The 19645-nt window shown below is 43.2% G+C and overlaps 1 protein-coding gene across 1 annotated transcript in view; it reads right to left on the reverse strand.

The window, feature by feature from the left end:
* Positions 1-19645, reverse strand: part of SORCS3 (sortilin related VPS10 domain containing receptor 3) — a 636710-nt gene that overhangs the window by 109488 nt on the left and 507577 nt on the right. The window contains exons 8-9 of the mRNA XM_051823565.3: positions 16380-16469; positions 8669-8848 (exon numbers count right to left, since the gene is read on the reverse strand). Coding sequence (XP_051679525.2) covers positions 8669-8848; positions 16380-16469 — 270 coding nt within the window. The remainder of the gene's footprint in view (positions 1-8668; positions 8849-16379; positions 16470-19645) is intronic.

Here is a 19645-nt window from a genome sequence, read left to right on the forward strand (position 1 = left end):
TTGTCTGTGTGCCCACACAGTATGAAAGCAAAATAAGGAAAATGAGGACTGAGAAGATACAGGAAGGACAGATTTCCTGAAAAATCCATGTGTTACTCTGAAGGCATTTTTCCTTCAGTTGAACATCATAATACCACAGCAATATTCCTCCTATCTGAAACACACTTTCTACCTGTATTTGTAAATTCAAAGCCCTTACATTATTATTTCAATGCTTCTTGGCTCCATGTATTTTTAGGAATGGACTGAGGTCGGAGTGTTGTTTTGGGTACCCTCGGTCAATAGCTTTCACTTTTTCATTGCAATCCAAGTAACAAGTCCAATTGTTTTACAACCTAGTAGACTCATACCCATATGAGTACCCATATGAGTATGGTATGAGTAGACTCATACCCAAAAGCACATATGTATGTCATATATATGTACACATATTTCTCACAGAAAATCATCATGAAACATGACATGCAATGTAAAGGATTTGGGAAACGAGACACATTACTACTCTTCTTTATGCAAGTAGGTACTTAGCATATAATAAACTTGAACCATGCTTCCTTCAATTGTTGTTTGGAATGAGAACTATGGCTGCTGTGCATGGTCTTGGCAGCCCAGGGAGAAGGGTGTCAACTTTTGATAATACCCACAGAAGATGACAGTGCAATATGCCAAGGCTGAATTGTCCACTTTCCCTACGGGAATCAGTTTGAGGTACAGAATGAAACTGACAGCAGGCCCTTTGGCAGAGCACTGAGTACAGGTGGCACGGTCATCTGTTGGTCACTTTCCTGCAACCTCAGGACAAAGAAGCTGGAGTCCTACTGGGAAAAGCAATTACTGTTATCTGCCTTGGGCTGTCCCGAGAGTTGGACCTGTGCTGAATGTCCAGAGAAGATCAGTTTAGGAAAAAGGTAGCTGTGAAGTCTATGAGTATCTCCATCTGGCCCAAGAAGGAGAATTGAAGGTCATGATAAAGCAGAGGGTGGAGGGCAGTCATGACCTGGGAAACCAAGGGAACACCAATGAGACAGCCAGAGGCAGGAACACTGAGGCTGTATCAGAGTGTCATTTTATCCATTAAAGTGTAGTGTGCTCATTATAATAAGTCACTAGAGAAATGCAAATTAAACCCACAAAAAGGAACCACTAGGACCCTATCAGAATGACTAACATACATTTACAGGCACAATCAAATAAAACTGGTAATACCAAGTGTTGGTGAAGAAGGGAAGCAATTTCAGCTCTCATACTTTGCTGGTGAGGCTGCAAAATGCCACTGCCACTTTACAGATTGGTGACTTCCTAATAACATATACTTATTTAGCAACACACAATCCCACCTGAATAATAACCCATGAGAAATAATATCTTATGTTCATGTAAATGTTTTTAGAAGTTTTATTCATTCTCAAAACTGGAAACAACAGGAGTTTTCTCCTACTGGTGAATTAATAACAAACTGTGGCACATCCAAACTATGGAACACTACTGAGCAATAAAAATGAACATCTACTAATACATTCAATCATGTAGATCATTTTCAAATTCATTATTGCAAAAGAATAAGACACAGAAGGTTATCTACTGTAAAATTCTATTCACTGACACTAAGGAAAAGGCAAAATTAGACATAAGTCAAATTAATGTTTCTGGGTGACTATAGCTAAGAGGAGGGTTGACTACAAAAGCTGTCTAAGAGGAGTATTTTGGATAATTGACTCTTTCATATCTTGACCATGGTAGTGGTTACACAATTCTATGCATCTAGTAAAGTCTTATGAAATATAATTTTATGCCAAAAGAGGGTAAATTTATTATACATAAATTATACCTCAACTATCTTTAAAAAGGGAAAAAGTATATAGTGGGAAGAATCTGAGTTTTTACTCAGATAGACACAGATTCCTTCAAATGGAGCACCACCATTTACTAGCTGTGTGATCTGAGCTGAGCTGCTACACACTCTGTAATCTCATAGGCACAATGGGAAATGATACCTATAAAAAGAGATATTGTGAGAGAAAGGTGAGCAAAAGCACGCAAGTTATATAGAACTCTGAAATTCAATGTGGCAGTGACTAATCCCAAATAGCTACTTGAAATGTGGCTTGTATTACTAACAAATTGGTTTTTAGTTTTATTTAATTTTAACCAATGAAAATTGAAATTTAAGAACTGATAGCCAATTTACTTTTCGGGCAACTTTCAAGAAGGCTTGGAATAACTTGCATCTGTGAATCTTCTTTTTCTACTGTAAATGTTATAAAATGGAAATACTAATCAAGTATTTCTGGTATAATATTTAGGATATGAATTCAGATACTTGGTGAGTGCAAAAATATATCCAGCATTTTGCAGACTTAATGAGAAAATAAAATGTATATCATCAGTAATTTTTTTCATATAAAGCATATTCTGATATAAAAATTTAGTACCTCACTTAAAATAAATCATTACAATGAAATTCATCTACCTATTTTTTCTTTTTAAAGAATGGGTAGTACCAGGCCGGTGCCGCAGCTCACTAGGCTAATCCTCTGCCTTGCGGTGCTGGCACACCGGGTTCTAGTCCCGGTCAGGGCGCCGATTCTGTCCCGGTTGCCCCTCTTCCAGGCCAGCTCTCTGCTGTGGCCCGGGAGTGCAGTGGAGAATGGCCCAAGTCCTTGGGCCCTGCACTCCATGGGAGACCAGGATAAGTACCTGGCTCCTGCCATCGGATCAGTGCGGTGCACTGGCCGTGGCGGCCATTGGAGGTGAACCAACGGTAAAGGAAGACCTTTCTCTCTGTCTCTCTCTCTCACTGTCCACTCTCCCTGTCAAAAAATAAATAAAAATAAAAGAAAGAATGGGTAGTACCAGTGTAAAAGTGTATATGTAACTCATGTTATATGGATAGATGTATTGTGTTTGACAATGCTGGTCTAAGGAATTGCCAATATGATGTTGTTATTAGAAGGAGTTGTAAGCTGGATGTTAATATCCAGGAAAACACTGAAGAAAATGCATCATATCTTTATAAAAATTAAGAGTGGGAATAGGAGATGGAGAACGCAGAAGAGTTGGACTATAGGCAGGAGGGAGGGTAGGGTAGAAAGTATCACTATGTTCCTAAATCTGTATACATGAAATACATGAAGGTTGTACAACTTAAATAAATTTTTTAAATAGTCAAAAGACTACAAGTGTTGGTGAAGGTGTAGAGAAAATGAGACCTTTATACACTGTTGGCGAATTGTAAATTGGTACAACTGTCGCTCCCCTTCTTCGTGGAGGAACGACACTAGACCCTGGCTAGGTTTCATATCCAAGTCACGGCACCATTATGTCGCTCCCCCTCTTCGTGGAGGAACGACACTAAACCCTGCCTAGGTTTCCTATCCGAGTCACGGCACCATTATGTCACTCCCCCTCTTCGTGGAGGAACGACACAGGACCCTGCGCTGTTCTTTTGTCTGCTCGGCCCTTCCCGGGTTTGCTGCTGGTTCTTCCCGGGTTGGCTACCGTCCCTTCCACCTCCGTGGAAGGGCGGTTCCCCCTAGCCACTTTCCCCACTTACGCGGGGGAGCGGCACACCGCCGGCCGGCTCTCTCAGGGGCTGCTCAGATGTTCCTCAGGTGTTCCTGGTGCATGTTGTCTCTCTCCTCCTTTATAGTCCTCTTCCACCAATCCCAACTCTGCTACCCACACGCCGAGTACGCTGCTCTCCTCCAATCAGGAGCAGGTCCTACAGTTTATTGGTTGAACTGGAGGCAGCTGTGTAGAAGCTGTTTCCTCCTCTCCCAGCGCCATATTGTGGGAGAGCAGATGCATAGAATAAGTCTTAATTCCAGTAACTTAGTCTAGTCCGAGTTGCTCCCAGTTGCTCCCCACAACAACCATTATGGAAAACAACAGTTCAAAAATATAACTATCAAATGACCAAAATAAAAATAAAATGCACCATATTACCTGCTCAGAACAGACTTCTATAGTATAATGTGGGTGTTGGAAAGAATATTTTCTTCTCTATCAGCTGAGAGTTAACTAAAAAAGCAAAGTATTTTCTAGTTAGGGAAAACAAAATAGAACTGCATATGTAAAAATTGTCATGAGAATAATGGAAAGCCCTTACAACGAACAACACTCAGTGCCAATACCAGTCTTATTCTGAAGGTATGAGATTCTGACACCTTAAAGAAGAGATTCATTATTATTTGGCATTTGAGTGTTATCTGTTTCCCCTAATTATATAATTGTAGCCATGCCAATATTGTACTTTGAGTCAGGGATTGGAGAGAGAAAAAGAAAAAGAACATCCGTATAAGTAGGAGACTCTTCCAATAGATTAGAAATGAAAATTGTCATCTTTATTAGATTTTGAGCTGTTCAGTTCTTCTCCATGGATCTCCAAGGACTTCCAGCGGCAAGGTTTGCCAGGTGAATTAGTAAACCTGTTCTTGCCCTTTGGGTCTCTTCTCCATTGTCATGAAGAGATTTTGAGGTCCACACAGGAGATGGAGCAGTCAGGATTGGTCCAGTTATCCATCAGACACTGTATAATGACCTCAAGGCATTTCTGACTTCAAACAAAGAGAAACATGTGCAATGCCCTATTATATTATAATACAAAATTATACATTAACCTGGGACAGAGGATTATACCATATTCACAAATATTATTTACTGGGCAGATAAATGTGGAGAATCAGAAGGCAGAAATACTAGCCTGCAGAATAAATGTACAACTCTTCAGTCAAGCTCAATGCAAATATCTTTACAATGCTCATCCTCAAGGCTACTCAACATTCCATGACAATGAACCTCTACCCTTCTGACCTCGATTCTCTTTTCCATATGTCTAGTAGTTAATTATTCAAAGCAACTCAACTTTAGATCTCCCCCAAATTTGGTTGGAACTGACCTCCCTCTTTTGTGATCCCAGAGTATGGTGGAATAACACCTCCTATACAAGTTACACTGGGATCAGTACCTGAATAGGGTCACTTACATTCTCCAAGTAGATCGTGGGTCTCAAGTATGAGTCCTCCTGGCATCAAATAAAATACTCCATGAAAGTGTGCTGACTTAGCCGACTTGAACATGAACACTTACTAGTTTTCCCAGCTGCATTATTCAAGGACACTTGGAGTCTAGAAAAATTGTAATCTCTTTGTTAACTGTCCATATGGTACACAATCTCAGTTTCTCTGAGAATCTTCAGTGAAGAAGGTTAAATTCTAATGACCCCTAGAGACCAATTAAATTGAATTTTATCTCCAAGCCACAGAATGTATCTCCAGGTGCAGAACAGAATTGCCCTCTAAAAATCTTCAATATGGTCCTGGGCTAGATAACGTCAAGTTCCAATTTATTCAATTGGTATTAAATGCCTTGTAAAATCTGAAATCCAACTACTAACCAATCCTCATTCCTGTCCCTGATAAGCATCTCTTCTATACAATTACACTGGCTAGCTTACTTTCTCACAAATCCACACCATCTGTCCAATCCTTGCATCATGTCATCATTAACATTTGAAATGTCTCCCACTTCTTCACTCCTTCAGCCCTAGGGTTGGTAACTTTGAGAAAAACAACAGGGCATATATATATAGCTCAACACCACCTCCCCTGTTTGGGGAATCTGGCCACAAGGATCATATGCCCTGCACCTCAGTGCTGTGGCATTATAGGAACAGGCTTCCATAGGAGAGCCTTTGACTTGAACATTTCCACTTGGTGCCTGGATTAGTCCAGTTCTCAGGGATAGTACTTTTGATTCCACTTCATTGTATGTAACTTTGTAAAACAAGAAAGCTGTATTTGTTTCCATGTGTTTCACCTCCTGTCTCTATCTCAACCCAACCTTGTGCAGATTAAACAGGAACTCTGTTTATTGCCACCACCCCCCAAATGCAGCAAACTAGATTACAAGATCTCTGAGAAAAAGGACTACATCAAATACCTCCTGCCTTGCTCTGAGGCTTGAACACAAAGTAGAAACTCCATTAACCCTGCTCAAACTGAATGGAGGACAATCTCAGTAGAGCTGGTTTTTAAAAAATTTGCCCTGCCTAGGACAATTTGCTTCTCTATGAATGCAATGACATGAAATATCCACCCTTCACCCAACAAGACTGAAAACACAAGACCAATTTCAACAAGAAGAAAAAAAAAAAATCACACATACCCAGGCATGCTTCATTTTGATTCATGCTCTGCTTCACATCACAGAGTCTCATGTTCTAAATGTCCAGGGAGTTTCAGACTTCCCTGCTAAAACAACAGCACAGTGGCCAATCCACCTACTGTATCAAGAAAGTGAGAGAAACAGGTATTTCCTGACTGCGAGGTCCTTGGTAGCAGTATGTACCCTCTCCTATGTGTGTCTACCCTCAGGGGGATGAATAATAATCTTCTCTATAGCCTTACTTGTGCAAACCAGAACTTAGAATGGCCTCAGTCCTGCAGATATCCATCCAAGCCTTCCCACGAGATGTGACTTACTCCTCAATAGCAAAGATGTACTTCTGCCTCCTATGGAAATGTAAGCTTCCCAAAGTTTACAACACACGCTCATCTCTACTGGTCTCCAGAACCTGAGGAAGAAATCGAGGACATTTCTCAAACGGGCACCTTGCTGCAAAAGGGATGCTTGCAGATACCTCCTAGAAATCAGGGTATTATTACTATTACAGATTTTGTTTCTTAGCTATTGGAATTCACTCTGATTTTTGTTATGTACTTCACTCTATGCCTTTGTGCGTTCATCCTTCTACCTAGCGGAACAGCTACAACTTGAGATATTTCTGAGTAGCCAAGTTAGACACCAGTGTAGAATGGGGGAACTCTGACAGCACTGCTCAGCAGAGAAGCAGAAGCCTATGCACCAGCCCTTGTGTTCTGAAAGCCGCGGCCACTCTTCGGGAGGAGAACCCTGGAGGAACAGCTACGTAGGTCATCCAGAATAGATAACTCATGAACGACCTTAACCATCACAGTCTACGTGGTGTGACCACCAGTCCCTGGAGAATGCTGGATAATGAGACACACCTTATTTAATCACATCAATCCATCATATTCAGTTGGTCATGCCCCTTCTCTGTGGCCAAGGCTGTCAAAAATCATGTACTGTCACCAGATACACAAAAAAAAATCCTCACATGTAGCCTGTAAAGCTGCCTCCTGCCACACCAGCATCCCATTTGGGCATTGGTTTGTATCCTAGCTGCTCCACCTCTGACCCAGCTCCCTGCTAATGGCATGGGAAAAGCAGCAGAAGATGGCCCAAGTGTTTGGGCAGCTGCCACCGTGTGAAAGACTCGAATGAAGTTCCTGGCTTCAGCCTGGCTCAGCTGTGGCCATTGCAGCCATCTGGGGAGTGAACTAGCAGAAGGAAGATCTCAGTCTCTCTCTATCTCTATCTCTCTCTCTTTCCTCCCATGCTCTCCATCTCCCTCTCTTTGTAATTCTGACTTTCAAATGAACAATTAAATAAATCTTTTTTTTAAAAGCCACATATTTATTATCACAGAAACTAGTATTTTTTATCTGATCCCTATATTTTATATTTTATCTGAGTCACTTGGTTTCTTAGATAATTTTTTCTTCAACTGATGATCACATAAAAAACAATTCTTGCACAGATGATGGTATCTAGTGGCACTGTACAAAAACCCTCACTCTCATCATTGATATTCAATCTTTTATCCTATACAATGTGTACAAAAAACATATTTTCCAAATAATTTAAGGCACAGAAATAGCTCTACTCCCTCCACCCAGACCCATAAGAACATGCACTGAGTTCAAAAAGCTATTTAAGGGATCACCAATTGTTCAAACAACTTCATTTCTGGGTTATCATCATGTTCATATGATAATACATCAAAATGTCTGTGGAACATGGAATTACAAGATAAGTTTATTTTGGTGTAAACTTTTTAAAATCCATGCATATTTTTATACAATAGGCATTTTTTTTTGGACAGGCAGAGTTTTATTTGGGCAGACAGACAGTGAGAGAGAAACAAAGAGAAAGGTCTTCCTTTTCCATTGGTTCACCCCACAAATGGCTGCTATGGCCGGTGCACTGCGCCAATTTGAAGCCAGGAGCCAGGTGTTTCCTCCTCATCTCCCATGCGGGTGTAGGGCCCAAGCACTTAGGCCTTCCTCCACTGCCTTCCTGGGCCACAGCAGAGAGCTGGACTGGAAGAGGAGCAACTGGGACAGACTCTGGTGCCCCAAGCGGGACTAGAACCCGGGGTGCCAGCACCACAGGCGGAGGATTAGCCCAGTGAGCAGCGGCACTGGCTACAATAGGCATTTTCTATGAACTGTTTGAAGACCACTCACATACATATATATTTCAAAATCTTTACACCAAAATTATCTTACTAAGTTCTTCCTGCCCTGTAGAAGCACCCTTGAACATACAGGAAGGTGAATTTAGGCAGACACACACCAGATGCTTTACAAACATTGTATCTCATCTCGCAATGACTTCATCAAGTAACTATTTTAGCACCACTTTACTGGAATTGACAGAAGCTAAGTTCTTTGCCTCAAGTCATAAATCACTAAGTAGTACAGCTAGGATATGAAACCAGGACCCCAATACTTGTGTTTATGCCATCAAAACTTGTTAAAATAAGAGAGGTAGTACCAGGGGAAGGATAATTTTGGCTACATACCTCATACAGTTCAATAATGATGTTTCCCATTAGACCTCGGCTGCTCTTAATGTTCTCCATGGCCAAGGTGAAGTAGATCCCACGCGTGTCTGAGATGTAGAGGTTGTAAGTGTCGTTCTGGTTCCACTCTTGAACTGCTGCAAACACTTGGTTCTCATCTGTGCTTATGATGTGCATGTCCTGTAAGAAGATGGAAGGCTGATAAGGCAGCAGGCACATCTCCATACTCTCCATGCTGGGGCTCAGAGTAATCACCATGCCTTACGCAGTGGCTGAGAAAAAGCTCCAGCTCAACACAATGTTAAACAATGCTGTGTTGGACCAAGGCTATAAATTATGATTTTCATGGCTTCTGTTTCTTGCTAAGTGACAGCAAGATGGGTGTAAAGGGCTTTGGTGGGTATCATTTTCCATGTCTTTGAGGAATTTATCCACTTTCATTTTTTATTTTTATATCTGAAAGTTAGTGTTAGTGCTAACGGAGAAATACAAACTTACAAGAGGAAGCTCACACATGCGAAGCAGACAAGGCCTATCGTTCCTCTCAGTCTTCACCTCTGTTTTAAAACTGTTGTAGTGTAGTGATTTACAGACCCTTCTTTAGGACGGTCACTGTCCTAAGGATTCCAAGAAGGGTGGAATGGAGGCACAGCCAATGGCCGGGGGCTCAGTACCTCCTCCCACTCCTTTTTCAATCAGACAGCACCATTGGAATCTGCTGTGTGCAATGGAGTTCTATGAGGAGTAAGATAGGGGAGGTTCTCTGGCTAATAAAATAGAATTATACTTGAAAATCACTGTTAAAGAGGAAAAGATACTCATCCTGGAACTTAGTGTTCGGGACCATTGTATCAGCAATGCTGTAAGTCAGAGGAAATTAAATGGTTCAGTTTCCCCAACCTTCTCACCTAACCAGTGACGAGTTGGGGTACCAATAAAAATAGTTACTATTAAGGCATTATTCAGAGTCATCTAATTGTACTTTTCCTACTAAGAATCTACACAAGTCCTCAACAGGGGTTGTATGATTCTATTCACTTTACTAAAGAATTAATAAGGGACACAGAAGATGACCAACTTGCTCATCTCACATAGTTGGTAAACGGCAGAACAACCCTTTTGAACCTCTGTGTTCTCCCTATCACCTCATTATCTACTAAGCATTTGGGTATACAAGTTCTAGGTCAGGTATTTCACACCCGTGCCCTAAGTCATAAATACAGACCACAGGTATTTAGTCTAATCCATATTCTGTACTGAATACCGGAGTCTTTGGTCTTTTTGTAGAATCCAAATCATTGTGGTCTCAGCCTTGTTATCTATGAGTTCTCATGACCTACCACTGCATAATGATCTGAACTTCCTGGTCCCTGAAGTCACTTCAGGTCTCCATGCTAGACTGGATCATTTCTAAAATCAAACCCAAAAGTTTACAATTCAATATAATTTACAAAAGCCAGTTTGCATATGTGGCTAGGCATTATACAAAGATCATCACAAATTCAAGGTTTTACCTAGGGAGGACAGGGTGGCATGGATAAACACTTGCCAAAATGGCTTTAATTGAAAATGCATAAATAGACAAGTGTGTATGCCAAACAGTAATACATAGCAGAAGGAGAAGCCCCTCATCACAGAGGTGGGAGACACAGGTAAAAGGACCATGCGCAATTGAATCTGATAGTACATTAACAATTAGACAGGGCCTAGCCTTTACTTTTTCTGACCAACCTTCCCAGGAAACTGTTTAAATAGAAAATGGCAACAACATCCATAATGCAAGAACCACCAAGAACTCCTCCAAGGTGGCTTATAATGGAACACATGCATTTGATTTGGACAACTGGGAGGTAGAGTAGAAAAAAGTTCTAGACTTTTCTTTTTTGATTGGAAATTCTTTGTCAGATCTCAGCCTCCAGCCTTGAACTCTCTAGGTCACCTTGGCTAAGACCTCACTTGCTCATTTGTGTTTACAAACCTTGTAGAATTACAGGTTCCTGCTGAGCTGCTTGAAAATGGAAAGAAACCTTACTCTTAAAAACCATGTGATGAGATCGTGTTGTGCTGGTGTGGAATGAATGCCCAAGAACCCAGTAGGAGGGGAAATAGCAGCTGCAGGAAACACGGATTAAATTCACTTACCCTGTTAAGAATGCAATGGAAATGCCTGGTTTTTCCCAGATGTTTTGGTCATAAAAATGAATGAGCTAAGTTATTTTAGACTAAACTAATGTAAAAGAAGTGGAAAAACACAACTTAAAATAGCAGGGCATGGTCAGGATTAGAGAAGCCAGGTTTGTTGTGAATGTGTATTGTGTTAATGGCTGTCCTGGGGCTGTGCCACCTGGTGAACAGGTACTACGGGCTCTGGGTTAAAACACTACACTCTAGGATTCTTGTATGTCTTCTGAAGAAGTTCTTAGTTTTCCAAAGTCACTGAGCTAACAGATGACAATACTAAGATTTAAATCCAAGACTATTTAGATCAAGAAGTTAACCATTTAGAACAGGTGTTTAGCCTACTGGGTAAGATTCCCACATCCCTTATGGAATTATGGGGATTAAATCCCCAGCTCTGGTTCCTCATTCCAGCTTCCTGCTAGTGTACACATCTGGAGACAGCAGATGATGGATCCCCGTTACCCATGTTGGAGATATGGGTTGAGTTTACACCTCCATTTTGGCCCTGGAGGTTTTAGGCATTTTGGTTGTGAACTGTAGATTGAGGCTCCCTCGAGGTCTCTATGGCTTTCAAATAAATGAATCAAGATTTTTTTTAAAAAAGAAGTTAACCTTTTAAACACCCTATCAACACAGATACAACATTGATGTGTTTCAAAGTGGCCTGGAGAGCATGTGGACTCATGGGTTCTACCGCCTGAGAGAATAGGTCAAAATATTCTACCATCTGGACAAGCACTGCCCATGGTTCTGGGACATGGAAGTCTGGGGAATCACTTTGTGTTGGATAATCACTCTTTAAAACGGGTCTTCTGTTCAATCAGGGTCAAACAATAATCGTCAGAATATTAAGTCTTCAAAAAGGAGAAAATCATCAGTTAAAATTGGTCCAATAGGGAGATATCTTAACAATAATGAAGTTTTTCTTAAATCTGGCTGCCTCAATATAACTCCAAAGCAGGTTCCATTTCCTTATTCACTGAGAAGATGCAGGCTCAAGTTTGATGATAAAGACAGAAATGGAAGGAGGAAAAATTAAGTAAGAGTAAGTTCAGATTGGGACTTTACTAAACTTGGAGTTTGAAGAACATCAAACATAACCACTATATCACTTTATCTCTAGTGCTTACCAGAGTATCTGACACTTGGTAGACAGTCAACAAAAGTTTATTGAATAAACAAATGGAGTAAGCAGACATGGGCATAGGTTGAAACAGGGCTATGGAGCAGCTCTAGACTGCTCAAGGAAGATCTATGAGAATGCAGTTCAGGCAGGCACTTGGGAATATGGTCTATGGAGAGATATGGGCTAGGGCTGTATGCACAGGATTCACCAACTTGAAAGCAGGAACAGAAACACAGAGAGGATGAGGTCGCCCAGCGAAAATGCAGAATGCAGGAAGAACTTCGGAACACCAACATCAAAACAGTGCCAAGAAGAAGATGGCCCAGCAAAGGAGATCAGAATCGAATACTGCCAAAGAGAAGACTATCAAGTGTGGTTCTCAGTTTTAGCATCAGAAGCTCTAGGAGGGTGAATAACGACAAAGAGGGAGTGCTATCTCATGGCTCTGGCATCTAAGCAGTCAACAGCAACAACGACTTGAGGATGTGTAGTCAAACAGTGAACAGAATATGATGGCAAGGAACAACTAGCAGTGGTGTGAAGAGTAACCAGGACGAAAGAAAAGAATTTAGAAATGCAAAAAACCCTTAAGGAAGTGACTGTGACACAGCGGAGCAGGATAAATTAGCACTTGGGGAAAATGTAGAAACTAAGGAACAAAAATGTTGATATCTTTGTCATTATCATTGTAAAAAATCTTCTAAGACACATTTCCCTTTTCTCACTTTCATCATTCCAAGTGGGATGAACTATAGTCTACTGTCAAATAAAAACAAACCCAGAGTTAGGTAAGGGCAGGCTTTATGTAAAGGAACTATTACCAGTACCATACTCTGACCAAAATAACCACAACTACAATCACAGAGAAAGCAGAAAATACATATTTTTACAGGGAAATTGAAACCAAGACTAGCGAAAACTCAGTGTGCAAAGTAGGGTAAACAGGTGTCAATTGAACAGGAAATTCCTTTCCTTTGAGGTCAAATGATTCCCAGAAGCCTATTAAGGGTTGCTATTCCAAATTGCATAGTGTTCCAAGATCTCAATTCTTGCAGAGGTCAAGTGTGGATCAAAGTTCAGGGGCTTGGGGATAACAGAAAAGTCAGACTTACTGTCAGTCAAGTCAAATTAGTAGCCATTTTGTCTAGACTGCACAGCAGGGCAACAGAATAGCTGATCACTTATGAGACAAAGAACAGGAATCTGGTCTTGTTACAGGTAAAGAAGTTATAAAGGGAGGGTAATTCTTTGCAGAAAGCCACTTCCCAAACACAAAATGGGGGATGGTTTCTCAACCCAGGGCTCATGCAAAGGTCAACAGTGTCATAACCAAACTGCAACCCATATAAAAACACATACAATTATTTTCTCTCATAGAAATGATTATTTGAGTGGTGGGTTAAAAATACATCCAGAATCTAAGAGACAAAGGAGGGTACATCACTCTCAAAGTGATAAAGTGAGGTTCTTACGCAATATTAAGTCCAAGGCCTGGTGGGGACATGATCCCTTCATGAGCATTGATCCCCCACACCTGTATATTATTTCCCCAAAAATCATAATCATTCTTAGATTTGCAGAACACTTTATACTCGACCAACAATGAGTCACTCACTGAATCTTTACAACTTTGTCAAACAGTATTATTATTCCCATTTTACAGATGAGAAGACCAGGGCTCTGGGATAAGTAAGTTTCAAGCTCAGGGATTCTGCTCACATGCTCAGTCAACTTCTCCCTGGACGACCATTGCACCCTATCATCTGCCGCCAATCCCTCTGTCACTGTGTGCTTTTCAAGTCCACTGGGTAGACAGTGCCAGCCCATCGCCTAGGGACTGAGTTATGGCGGGCTTAGCACAAGGCTGCAGCTCCTAGTAATGCTGTTCATTATTAATGGTGCTCATTTCCTTCTCTGCAAAACACTGCATAGCCACTGAGTGCCCCAGGAGGGCATATTCTGAACTGATGGGCTGGGCACAGGGGTGCCAGGGCAATGGGGACAGGCAGCTTTTCCCCACATTTGTTTTTAAGCATGATGCCTAACAGCAGCCTCCACACTGCATGGAACAGCAACAACTCGCTTAAAAGCCTTTTCGACTTTCAATTAATGGAAAGAACCAATCTCCCTCCACCCTCTCTGTCCCCACCTCCTCGGCTATGACTCTGAAAACCTGGGCCAATCCTGGCAAATAAAGGGATCGATAACCATCCAGCTATTTTCACAGCAGCCCTCGCATTACTGAGAAGCTGCTCTGGATGACATTCTCCAAAGCGGCCGCACGGATGGGAGGGTGCTCTGCCACAGTAAATGCACGTGCCACTGCCAGTCATTAATGGAATGCTCTGGGGTTGCGGTCAATCTGGGCCTCCTTTGTTCCCACCTGCCACCCCACTGCCCATAGGAGTGAACTATTTGTTTTCCTCAGAAGGTTACAAGTGTATAATCTGCACAGGCACAGAGACAGAATAGCCCTGTGCTAGGAAGAAGGTTTGGAACCTTTCAGAAACTCATTTCCGAATACGATACAGGGAAACTTTCAGTTCCCTGAGAATAGGCATTTTCTCTCAGCAACAGCATGGTTCTAACCACCTCCTTCCTCTTCATCTCCAAGCTGGAATACCTCTATTCTGCTTGGGCATAGAGTGTGTGATGGGTACACACTGTAGTATACTCCACAACAGTACCATGAAATCACAGAGAAGGTAGAGAAAATGAGAAATCCGTTCCCATGGGCCCCTAAAGCTACTCAGCACGGGCCCTGCCCACCTCCTCAGCCTCTCCCCTTCTCTCTGTGCAACCCAGTCCCTCAACATGGTTTTTTAGTTTTTTAAATGAACCATTCCCTATCTTAAAATAGGAATTGTGCAGCTTGTGCAGGTACAGTCAACCCTCAGTATCCATGGGTTCTGTATATGCAGATTTTGCCAAATGCAGATCAAAAATGTTAGGCCTGCGATGGGTATATCTGTATGAAACACAGATACACTTTATTATTCTTGTCAGTATTCCCTAAACAATACAGCTTAACAATATACAAAGCACTTAAATGATATCAGGTATCATAAATATTCTATTGTTGATTTAAAGTATATGGGACAATTGCATAGGTTATATGCAAACACTATACCATGTACACAAAGGACCTGAGTACCCATGCTTTTGGAATCCGAGGAGGTCTTGAAAGCAGTCCCCCATGGGTATCAAGGGACAGTGGTTATTTTCAGCTTTTCCTGACCCTTATTTTCAGAATGAAGTCCTTAGTCTTCTTATCCCAGCTTCCCCAGGAAACAACCCTCACCACTTATATGAGATGAGCTCCACTTTTATTCCAAGATGGCCCTTGAACTGCTGTAACACTCCCTATACCTACAAATGCTTCTCTGTTCTCTGTGGTGTGTTCATCGCAGAGCCACTTACATCTTATTCACTACTCTCTCCATGAGTTTAGTTCAGGGCCTGGTACAGAGTAAAGAACAGAAAAGTAAGAGTTGAACGGATGCATGAAAGAAAGAACATATGAAGAAATATACATGGGTAAGTAACCGAATGTATAAAAGCAACCAGGGGCCAGAAAACTAGCTCCCTACCTTTCCCATAATTCTTCCCATGCATGTCCTCATTTAGCCATTAACAATATGTGTCTTAGCACCAGCTTAGAGACACACATCTTTGCTACATTATACTTGAAATGTGTCCAACCTGAGACTTCGCTTCTCTGTAGCCTCATTTTGCAGTGATGCAATTATGTCTAATCCATATTCGCACTGAGATTCTAAGATAACTCTTTCCCCCAGAAGCCAATGTTCACAAGGAATGGGATGCACAGAGTATGCTTTATAATTTTGCCAATACAGGAGTTTAAAAGCCACCATTTGATATTAACACTCTAGTATATCATCCCTTTTTAATTATACTGGCAGAGGGGAGTGGAAAGATACATAGTGCACTTCTATTTGGCGTTAAAACACACAGAGAAGCAAGAACACTGGCAAACAAACTTATCTGTTCATGCACACACTCACGTGAGCGTGCTCACACACATGCACACACTCACATAGCATCTGAGTTCCTGCCTGAACTTTGCCTTCTATTTGGCAATAAGACCTTTGCAAGAGAGAGGGAAATTCAGAATAGATATTAAAAGCTACCACTCCTTTCACTATCACCCCTGGGAAGTGACCCAATGTTATACCAGATATTTGAGCTGCAGAAAATCAAAGCTCTAGCCTGGTACCCTGCTGAGTAGGGAATACGGAACCGGAACCCAGGTTGAACAACATCAGCAGAGGCCAACCCCCAGTGGTAAGTCAGTCTCCCAGCCGAGGTCAATCCTCCCCGCAGCCCAGCAAGGCAGTCTCCCCAACCCTCACTTTGTCGGGCAGCAGGTGCTCCATGCCTTACCTTTGGCAATGAGTACTTGGGCAGCTTTATCTGAGCAAAGGCCTCTCTTCGATAAGACACGTAGTAGCTGGCTCTTCCACCAGTGGTTACCTGGATCATGGGGGAAACACAAAGAGATCAGAGCCATGCGTCATGGCACATGGCGGAAAGTATTAGCGTGATTACCCAGTAGGTCTGTAATTACCATTTAGAGACTATCCTTTGTTGGTCTTGAGTCTCCAAGCCCATGGCACCATAAGCTGCCCTCATGCCCAGATGCTTAGAAGACACATGGTTGATTACAACAATCTTCCCCTCTTGCATTCTCTGGGAGGGCAAGTATGGATTCTGTTTGGTCACTGTGCTCTAACTATGGTACACCACATCTGTTAAGTATTTTCAACTGAAAATAGAGAAGCTATGGATGTGGGTTCCACCCATGATCCATTCATTCTGTTCTGTAAAAACATTTTAGCAGTTGATTAATCCACTGCAACCACAATTGGCAAAGGCGTTTTTTCCTAGCTCTGAAAAACTACTGTTGTTCAAAGCTTTCATTACTTCACATCTGATCTATGGACAAATATTTCGCTCGCATTTACAAATCTATGCATTAATATATTTGATTCTTCCCACGTGCAAGTTACTTAAAGGGTTAGAGGAAGAACTCCAGATTTGAAAGGCAGAAATTCTGGGTCTGAGTTCCATCTCGGCTCTCTCGCGACTGGGGGTCAGGGACAAGCCCTGTAACGTCACTTGGGAAAGGACGGTTTTTCTCAGTTGGGTGACTTGGAAACCATCCCAAGAAATGGTCGCCTGGCATGGGCTTGCTGGAAAGTCCTGCCAACACAGCCCAGCACTGCAGATGGCTGCTCTCAGCCCAATTATCCTAACTCAGGGGAAATTAATATTCACAAGAGAAGCTAACGTGGCCTGTTCAGAGAAAATAGCAGGACAACAATAGAAGCCAGGCTGCTGTGCTGAGGAGGCAATTACTTGAGGCACAGGCGCTGTTCTCACGAAGGCCCAAGCACACACTGGAGACAGGCCAGTCCTCCCACTCCAGCCCAAATCTGGCACCGATCCACAGCAACTGCTGGGAGCAGAAGGCTATCACATCTCTATTGAAAGCCACCTCTCACTCCTTACTCTGAAGATGGCACCGCCCATGGCTCCCCCGGTCTCTACCCAGATTGGCAGTCCACAAAGCAGGCATCACAAGATTCCAGGCAGAGCGCATGCTAGAATCAGCATGAAAGCAGAGCCTGGGAAAAACTCAGTGCAGTAGCTTAGGCTGCGAACACAGAGGCACTGGTTTCTCCTCAACATGCAACACTATCCCTAGGTGTCTACATTCTACTGAGAATCACTCTTGCCTTGCATTCTAAGACTCCTATTTTTATCTTGATAAGATTCTTATTCAGAGTCTATATTGTTCTGTGTTGGCTTAAAGGTAGGGGTTAACATACTAAGGTCAATGGGTTGATGAGAAGTGTTTTTTCTTCTTTTTAAAGTGAGTCGTAAGTGCATGGAATCACATTAAGATATAATCTTTGAGTCTGGACACACCATCACCCTCTTCATCCTTACACGATCCCATATATTTGTTTGACTTGTTTTCATCCTTAATTATAAAACCAGCACATGTAAACACACCTGACAACTCAGGAACTAGATCAATAGTTTTGAACTTTCAGCCTGCATCAGAATTACCTGGAAAGTCTATTAAAACTCAGACTGCTGGGTGCCATCTACAGAGTTTCTGACTCAAGAGATCTGGGTTGAGGTTCAAGAATTTTCTCTCCTAATAAGTTTCCAGCTGATGCCGATGCAGCATGACTGGGGAACACAATTGGAACATTACAGAAATGGACCTTTAACAATTTCCACATATCTATGTGTTCCTCATCTGTCCTGACCCCCTGCCTTCTTTCCAGGTGTATTTACTTTCCTAAACTGTGCTGCTATGCATTTTTTTTTTTTTTTTGGTTTTTACAAAGACTTTATTGTCTGACATGCTTGACAAAAAAAACCACAGCCACAACGGAGCTACGCCACAGGCTGCGGAGCTCGCCGCCCTCCACCGCGCACGGCTTTCAGAGCTGCCGCCATAGCTTCTCTCCTCCACATAAAAATACACCGCACTCTGAAGCTACCTTAAGAAAACAGTTTTTAGAGTCCGCAGTTCTGGGTCCACATGGCAACCGAGCAGAGCCGAAGCCACCAAAGCCACCCCGGAGACCTTGCCACCGCCGCAGCCCTGGGGTGCAGCCAGCTCTGGACTCGGACTTCAGGGCCCCCGAGCACAAATGAACCCGAGCTGCTCCTGCACAGGCCACGCCTGGAACAGCGCCTGGGCCATGCAATGCTGGGGAAGGAGCCGGAGCCGGAGCCGGAGCCGGAGCCGCCTCGCTCGGGCGGGACAACAGTGCCTGCTTTGCAGGGCCCTCTGAAGATGGGAGGAGACTGTGTGTCTGCAAATGGGGTGCCTGGCCTGGAGCGGGAGAGGGGCCTCTCAGGGGCACAGTGTACATACAGCAGGTGCAGAAATACCGGTGAGGGGGCCAGGAACGGGACTTAAGTGTCACATCATTAAAAACTAAGCCCCAGGGTACGCGCAAGGCTGATGTTTCAAATACAGAGGGTGACCCCCACCTCACCCCAACCCTATCTCTGCATGGCCCTGCAGGGGACTCTTACCAAGCAACAGGGGGTGCACACGTGACCACGTGGCCTCAGCCTGCAGAGCAGCACAGTCCCCATGACCAGGCAGCTCCTGCTGTAGCCAGGGGCCACTGTAGCCGGTGCCGCTCGGGCCCAGGGCTCGGCCAGTGCCAGTCCTGGTTCCTAAGGTGCCCTAAACGTGCTCTGGCCTGGGGGGGCGGGGTAAGGGGGGAAAGGAGGCCACCACCCTCCTGCCCGCCCCCCCCCCCCCGAGAGATTCTGTGCAAGAGCCTCCCGAGGCTCCCTGGAACAGCAGCCCTCCCAGAGATGGGTGAAGATTCAGTCACTTCCCAAGCAAGACGGGGCCCCGAGCAGACAGGTCCCTTAGCAAGGTGCGCAGGCCAGGACACACAGGACCGCGTAAGGAGCGCGGGGTCCCGACAGCCAAACCGGATTTTCTCCATCCAAGGCCTCCTCTGAGCACTGGCAGCCAGCGGGGCGGGGGCGGGGCTAGCGCAGTCAGGAGCTCCCTGGCATGGGCAGGTCGATGACGATGGGCGGGTTCACTGGCTGGTAGTTCACAGTGCACACTGTGAACTCTGCATTCACAATGATGATACTGC

This window comes from Oryctolagus cuniculus, chromosome 15 (genome assembly GCF_051225735.1).
Source record: "Oryctolagus cuniculus isolate XC-2025 breed Fujian yellow rabbit chromosome 15, ASM5122573v1, whole genome shotgun sequence".
NCBI lineage: Eukaryota > Metazoa > Chordata > Mammalia > Lagomorpha > Leporidae > Oryctolagus > Oryctolagus cuniculus.